The sequence below is a fragment of the Morus notabilis genome, unplaced genomic scaffold, assembly GCF_000414095.1.
Source record: "Morus notabilis unplaced genomic scaffold, ASM41409v2 Scaffold698, whole genome shotgun sequence".
NCBI lineage: Eukaryota > Viridiplantae > Streptophyta > Magnoliopsida > Rosales > Moraceae > Morus > Morus notabilis.
Window position 1 is genome coordinate 143,595 of NW_010358448.1, and position 7,609 is coordinate 151,203.

At 36.1% G+C, this 7,609-nt stretch overlaps 2 protein-coding genes across 2 annotated transcripts; both read left to right on the forward strand.

Annotated features, from left to right (window-relative positions):
• The first annotated feature begins 108 nt into the window (after positions 1-108).
• Positions 109-2,129, forward strand: LOC112090512 (putative disease resistance protein RGA3). The gene is made up of 2 exons (XM_024161969.1): positions 109-1,592; positions 2,090-2,129. Exons 1-2 carry the CDS (start codon positions 109-111, stop codon positions 2,127-2,129), a joined length of 1,524 nt encoding a protein of 507 aa, XP_024017737.1.
• Positions 2,130-2,332: 203 nt separating this feature from the next.
• Positions 2,333-3,691, forward strand: LOC21412306 (putative disease resistance protein RGA3). Its single transcript, XM_024162004.1, has 2 exons — positions 2,333-3,096; positions 3,467-3,691. The coding sequence occupies exon 1, from the start codon at positions 2,338-2,340 to the stop codon at positions 3,037-3,039; it is 702 nt and encodes a 233-aa protein (XP_024017772.1). The 5' UTR covers positions 2,333-2,337; the 3' UTR covers positions 3,040-3,096; positions 3,467-3,691.
• The last annotated feature ends 3,918 nt before the right edge of the window (positions 3,692-7,609 follow it).

Below are 7,609 nucleotides of genomic sequence, written 5' to 3' on the forward strand. Positions count from 1 at the left end.
TTGCCTTTGATATATTGCTCTAAAACTCTCCATCAATTACATTTCCAATTTCATCGTTTTATCAAGTTTCGCTTCCCTATTCACCTTCCATATCAACAACTAATAACAATGGCCGAAGCAGCATTATTAGCCATTCTTACAGGATTCGTCGCAAACGTGGCTTCTGAACCTTTGAAAAAAATAAGGCTGCCATTGTGGTTTGAGAAGGAGCTCCGCAAACTTGAGGACACCATCAGCTTAATCGAACGTGTAGTTCTTGATGCAGAGAAGAAGCAAGATACCAACGACCAAGCCCGAGTGTGGCTCGACAGTCTTGAAGATGTTATCTATGACGCTGATAACTTGGTGAACAAAGTTTTCTACAAAAAACTACAGGACGAAGTGGTTCCTGGTCAGATCAAAGCAAAGGTACGCAATTTAAACCCGCTCTTTAGATGGAAAATATCTAATAAAATTACACAAATTAGAGAGACTTTAGCTGATATTAAAGGAAATAGGGATTTTCTCTTGCGTCTTGAGCGCCTTGAAGTGGGGGGTGTTTCGGCCTCTACAGAGGGATGGGGGGAGTCTGATTCATATCTAAGTTCTGACCAAGTTATTGGAAGGGTTACTGATAAACAAAACGTACTAGAACATTTACTAGACAATAACATTGAAGGGGAAGAAAATGTGTCCGTTGTTTCCATAGTTGGTTTTGGAGGATTAGGGAAAACCACACTAGCTAAGTTTGTATTCAATGATAAGAGGGTTAAAGAGTATTTTGACAACAATACTTTCTGGGTTTCTGTTTCCATTTTCGATTTGAAATTACTTCTTCAAAAAATTATTAGATCCGTAACTGGTAAAAGTCCAGAACCAAACCTCGATAACGAGCAATTGCAAAATCATCTTAGGAAAGAAATACAAGGAAAGAAATACCTCCTTGTCTTAGATAATGTTTGGAATGAGGATAGTGGTCAATGGGATTCGCTAAAAACATTCTTAAACGTAGGTGCAGAGGGTAGCAAACTATTAATTACTACTAGGAGTGAAATTGTTGCCCAAATGACAACACATTCAACTAGAATATATAGTTTAGGTCGTTTGGACGAAAACAGGTCTTGGGCTTTATTTGAGAGAGAAGCATTTGTGCAACAAAGTTATGAGCCAACTGTGTACCCCCGCCTTGTAAAGATAGGAAAGGAAATTGTGGCCAAGTGTCAAGGAGTTCCTCTTGCTATAAAGGCAATAGGGACGCTATTAAAATCAAGGCAATATACCTCTCAAAACCTTGAAAGTGAGTGGAAGTCATTTAGGGACACTAAACTAGCAGAAGTAGATTTTGAAGATCAAAGTGAGAATATGATGGCTATTCTTAAGCTAAGTTACAATAATCTCCAACCAGACTTGAAACATTGTTTTTCTTACTGTAGCTTATTTCCAAAGGATCATGAGATCAATGTAGGGCAACTAATAAAACTTTGGATAGCACAAGGATTTATTATTCCTAATAGCAATAGTACGCAACTAGAAGAAATTGGATATAAGAATTTTATGATTTTATTTCGGAGGTACTTTTTCCAACAAGCTGAAACAGATGAGTTGCCGTCAAGGTCTATAAGGTCGTGTAAAATGCATCATTTTATGCATGATCTTGCGTGTTTAGTGGCAGGTAAGAGCACAAACATATTAGATGAAAATCTAGTTGATCAATATACTAGTAGTATCAGGTTAGGTAGAAATGCAAGAAATGCTTTTAAAAGAGTTCGTCATATATATGTTGAATTCAAATCTGATGACTCGTTCCGAATTTCAGCAATGTTCAATGAAAAAAAGGTGCGCACATTCATTATACCTCAGTCAAAGAATTTGAGTTCATCACATTATGATGAGATCCTGTCAAAGTTTAAGTACCTACGGGCATTGAGTCTCAGAATTGAAAGAGATGTGGAGACTTTGCCAAATAAATTTGGTAGACTAAAGTATCTTAGATACCTTGATCTCTCACATAATCGTTACATCAAGGAGCTTCCACGTTCCATAACAGAGTTGTATTATTTGCAAACACTAATCCTCTGTTTTTGTACTAGTCTTGTTAGTTTGCCTACAGATATACAGAATCTAATCAGTTTGAGGCATCTCGAGATTGATGGTTGTTTGCAGTTGACACATATGCCTCGTGGTATCGGTCAATTGGCGTCACTTCAAACGTTAGATATGTTTATAGTAGTGGCAGAGAACAATTTAAATGAGAGGGGTGGATTTGGTGAACTGAGCAGGCTTAAAAACTTGCGTGGACATTTAACCATTCAGATTTTGGGACTTGGTGAATCAGGGGATGCACAATTCCTAAATGACATGGAACATCTTGAGTCCTTAACGTTGAATTGGGAAATAAGAGGAGTGGCGAATGCTGAAGCAGCATTAAAAAACCTAGAGCCACACAAAGATATAAAGGCCATACAAGTATGGAACTATCCGGGTGAGACACTTCCAGATTGGTTTTCTTTGCTTACTAGTCTTGTTCGATTGGAACTAAGTTTTTGTACAAAACTCAAATATCTGCCACCACTTCACCAATTATCTTCTCTTCAGGAGCTTAAACTTGAATTTTTGTCAGCTCTAGAGTATGTTTCTGACAGGGACCACTTATCTTCTTCAACGATGTCCTTCTTCCAATCCTTAACAACACTCAAGATTATGGAATGCCCTATATTGCATGGATGGTGGGGGAGAGGAGGTCAAACGCTAACGGGGCATCAACCGCAACAACAACAACAACCGCCTTTTCCAGTCCTTTCAGAACTAGAAATATCCAACTGCCCGGTTCTAAATTCTGAGCCCCTCTTTCCAAATCTCGAAACACTGGAACTAGATAGGACAAGCTTCAAGCCACTAGAACTGAAGATTATGAGTGTTGCAGCATCTTCCTCCTCCTCTTACTCGTTAAATCTCTCCAAATTGAAGGTTTTAACTGTTCATAATTTGGAGCATTTGGAACCTCAGCTGCTAGATGCATTAACAAACAGCCTCCCATCGCTTCAGTCTTTGAGGATTTGACCGTCTCCTGCCGAAAATTTCTCCTGCTTGATTGTCATATCAAGTCTACAATGAGAGGTTAGTTCATCATAGACCTCTAACTTGTTCCTTTCCATCAAAAAGCAGCATTAGAGATTATTTGCATTTTTTATTACGAATTAATTTCGTGATCATTTTATCACAATTTGCAGATTAACAGACAGAGGTTAGTTCTTTTTATTGCTTAGAACCTTTTCCCCCTCTTACATCAAACCTTGTAAAATTCTGTTAGTGTTCTCCATATAGTTTCCACGATGCTATTAACAAAGATTAATCTTTTCTCCCTCTTGCATTCTAAGGTTGAAGAATATATCTATGAGCAAAGAGAATTTGAATGTCAGGGTTTACAAAGATTATTATTGGTCAATTTTTTGAATAAAATACTTTTTGTTTATCTCGTTTCATGTAGGTAATCAAGTTGCGGATAACTTATCGGGTTCTTCGATCAACTTGTCATCTTCGTCAAAGTTTTGTACCTATCACCTTTCTCAGACAATATTTATTTTAGATGATTCGGAGGTTATTCAGCCCCAGCCGTTGGTTGATTTGTTGCTTGTGCAAGTGTCGGTTGTTGCTGCCATTGCCTATGATGAGATCCTAGTTTGTGCAGGAATTTCAAGTACCATTAGAAGTTTTAGCTCAGGATCATGCACTCTTTTTCCTTGATGGATCTTTTTCCCGTTGGGTTTAGTCTTTAGATCCTGTGATTTCCCGTATCATAATAAGCATATTTTTGTTGGCTTAGGCGTTTTTATAATGTTTTTGCATTTTTGTGTCTGTCCATTTTGGATTTGTAAGCCTATGTGCCATGTGTTGAATTTACCTATACTCTTTGTGTTCATGCGAATTTATATCAATGAATTTGATCCTATCTTTAATTTAAGGGGGGAAAAAATCTATTTATTAATCTATTGAAACAAAATTTGTATTCATTCATAAGAAAAAAAAAAAAAAAAAAAAAAAGGGGAGTTCTCCGGTACACCCCTTTATTTGGCACTACCGGTACTCCCAACAGAACCCTGTTTGATAAAGATCGTCGGTGGAAATGATAAAACATTTATGTACAACCCTTTTATGTGTTTTATTAGATTCGTTTTTCTAATTAACCGGTTTCGTTGGCTAACAAGGATTTATTGAGAAAATGAAAATAATTAAAAAATATCTCCCTTATTACGCGAAACAGTTTGAAGATTACGCGAGTAAGAATTTAATATGATATTAAAGTAGTATGAGATTAATATTGAACTGTAAATAAACAGTAGAAAAGGAACCGTCAAAAACTAAAATTTTCTGTCGGCTAAATACTTCCTTACAGTCAGTATAATTTTTATCAGTTTAAGAGAAACTTAAGAGATGAGACAAAAGTACAAGAGTGAGTTCAGTTTTGGTTGGATGAGATGTGATGTGATGGTGGTAGGTGAGAAATTATGGCATACTTACCCTTTCCTTTCTCCCACCTAGACCGGCCATGCTTAAGGGATTTGAACTTAAAAATTTAGTTGATTAAGGGAGTTGATTTGGTGTTAAAAATGATTATCAACTTGTCTATAAATGGAACCATCATAAGCTAAGCCTCACTTTTACTCTATTCTTCTTTCTTCTCCTTTCTCCACCCTCCCTTACCAAACCGACCCTTCCTCTAGTCGCCATACACCCAAAAGTTTCCATATCTCTCACCACAAATCTTAGCTTAAAAAATTGGAGAAGAGGTAGGCTTCAGGGGTTTCAAGAGAGAGTTCTTCAAGGGTAATTTCTTGAACTCTCCTCTATTGTTTTTCTAGCCAATCTTAAGCTTGAGATTATGGATGTAATTTGTGATTCCTTAAGGCTATGGTTTGTAATAAGGGTGTGTGAGTTTTATATTGGTTTATCTGTTTAAGGTTAGTTTGATTAATATTATGTGGTATATTTCTGCTTGGTATAAGTTTGCTTATTTTGGTTAGAGGTAAAATTTTTCTAGTTACTTTGAACGCAAAAATGAGGATCCTAGAGCATGATTTTTCAGTTATTCTAAATTTAGACTTATAGTTCTCGATGTTTTGAACATTTTTCTATGACTGTGAATAAACTCAGTTTTAAGCCATTTTCAAAAATGCCTCAAAGCTGTCCCAAAAACTGGCAGCCACTGTGGCAGCCAAACGAGCCCTTTAGAGGCTGAATTGCAGTTTTCTCCGAACCCGATAATTTTAGATCTCGACTAGATGAAGAATTATCATGAAGAACAGATTTTCAAAATCTGAATCTAAGATGCAGTAAAACCCAGATTTCAAAAACTGAACAGTTTTAACTGAACAAAACTAACACAGTGGTGATTTTTAACAAAAGTTTATCAAAGAATCCAAGATGTGATTTCACTAAAATACTATAGTTTTTGTAGTGACTAAGAAAATCTCAGAATTTTAATAATGTAATTCATGTATTTGAGTCAAGGATTTTCCTGGAAAATCATTATACTATGTACATTTTGTGATTGAATGATTTATGGAATTAACATCTGCATTCCTAAATTCTGTAGCAGATTTCACGTTAAGTTCACATTTTTCCGATCAAGTAAATTCGATCGATAAATTCTCACCGTACTTTAAAACGGAAGAATTTCCAGTATAGATACAGTTAGAGAATCTTAATTTTAAGAATCTCCCAGCACAGTACAACCTAGCATCCAGAACCCGTATACAGGAGAAAATAACTATCAGTATGATTTTGGACAGTTTTAATGAGTAACTTAAGGGAATGGACAAAAGTACAAGGGGTAGGTTAGTGTGTGTGATTTGATGAGATGTGATGAGAGAGGTGAATAGGACTAATGATTAGTTTTTTTTCTCATTTTTCTCTTCACTTGGCCGGCCATCTTCAAGGATTTATAGCCAAAAATTTTGGTTAAATGTTGAGTGTGCTAGAGGATTGATGTGATAGTAATGATTGAAAGTAAATCATGACATTTCTTCCTTCACTTTTCTCTTCACTTGGCCGGCCATCTTCAAGGGGTTTAAGCAAAATTTTTGTTAGTTAAGTAGACTAAAGGAGGTAATAACCTAGAGGTCTATAAATAGAACCAATGTGATCTAAGCCTAACTTTTGCTTTATCTCACTTCCTTCTCCATATCCAAAACAGGTTCTCCAAAGCTCCAACCCTCAAGTTTTCTAAACTTTTTCCTCACCAAAACCAAGCCATCCCTTACCTCACACACACTCAAAAGTTCCCATAAATCTCACCACAAATCCTAGTTTAAGTTGAAGGAGAAAAGGAGGAGTCTAGACAAACATTTCTCCAAGGGTAAAAACTCTAAAATTCTCTTTTTTTTATGTTTTAGTAAAGTTTGAAATGTAGAAATATTCCTCTTAAATTTCCTTATACTTTCTAGTTCCAAGCCAATAACAAATCTTAGAGGAGTTCAAAGTTTTCAAGGGAGAGAGATAGTTCTTCAAGGGTAAGCTCTCAAACTCTTCTCCATTAATTTCTAGCCAACTTTAAGCTTGGATTTGTGGATGTAAATTTGAGGTTCTTGAGGAGATGAGTTGTAATAAGGGTGTGTGAGTTTTATGTTGGTTTTGTGAGTTTTGAGGTTAGCTTGATGTGGTATGTTTATGCTTGATTTAAGTTGCTTATTTTCGGGATTAGAGGAAAAAATTTCCGGTGACTTTGACCGCGAAAATGAGGGCCATAGAGTGAGATTTTTCAAGGTTTTAAAGCCTAAACTTATAGCCCTGGATGTTTTGAACATTTTCGGTTCCTATGACTAAACCTAATTTTAACTTCAAAACTAAGTTTGAAGCCATTTTGCAAAAACGGACAATCTGTCCAACACAATTTCAAAAAAAAAACTGGCAGCCACTAATTCAGCCAAACGGGACCCTTAAATGCTGAATTTTGATTTTTTACAAAAGTGACAATTTTAGTTTTCGACGAGAGGAAGAAATTTCACGAAGAAAAGATTTTCAAAATCCGACCCTAAGAGGTACTAAAACACAGATTCCCGAAACAGCACAGTTTTTTACTAAAACAGTTTCAGGAAAAACAGCATCTGCGGTTTTCAGCCAAACGAGGCCTTTAGAGGCCGAATTTAAACTTTCACCAAAAACGACAATTTTAGATCTCGACGAGACAAGAAATTGTCGCGAAGAACAAAATTTTGAAATCCGACTCTAAGATACAGTAAAACGTAGATTTCAGAAACTGCACAGTTTTTAACGAGACAAAACTAAAACAGTGTCGGTTTCCACAAAACGTCATAAAAGAACCCGAGATAGAATTTTAGTAAAATACAATGACATTAAACCTCATTTTAATGAAAGTATTCATAAAGGAATTTTTCAAGGAAAAATGATTTCTTTAAAGAACGTAGAGGTTTACCGAGCGAATTATCCCGACGGGCACCTACGAGCCCAATACGATAGGTCTGTAGAATTTCGAATATTTAATGTGGGTCCAACGCCCACATTAGTTTAAGAGACTCCGTTGGAGTATAAATTTCAGCGGCGTAAAAGTTAGAATGCCATGTATAAGTCCTAGGCCGAATTGGGCCTTAATATCATACCAAGGGAAATTTAG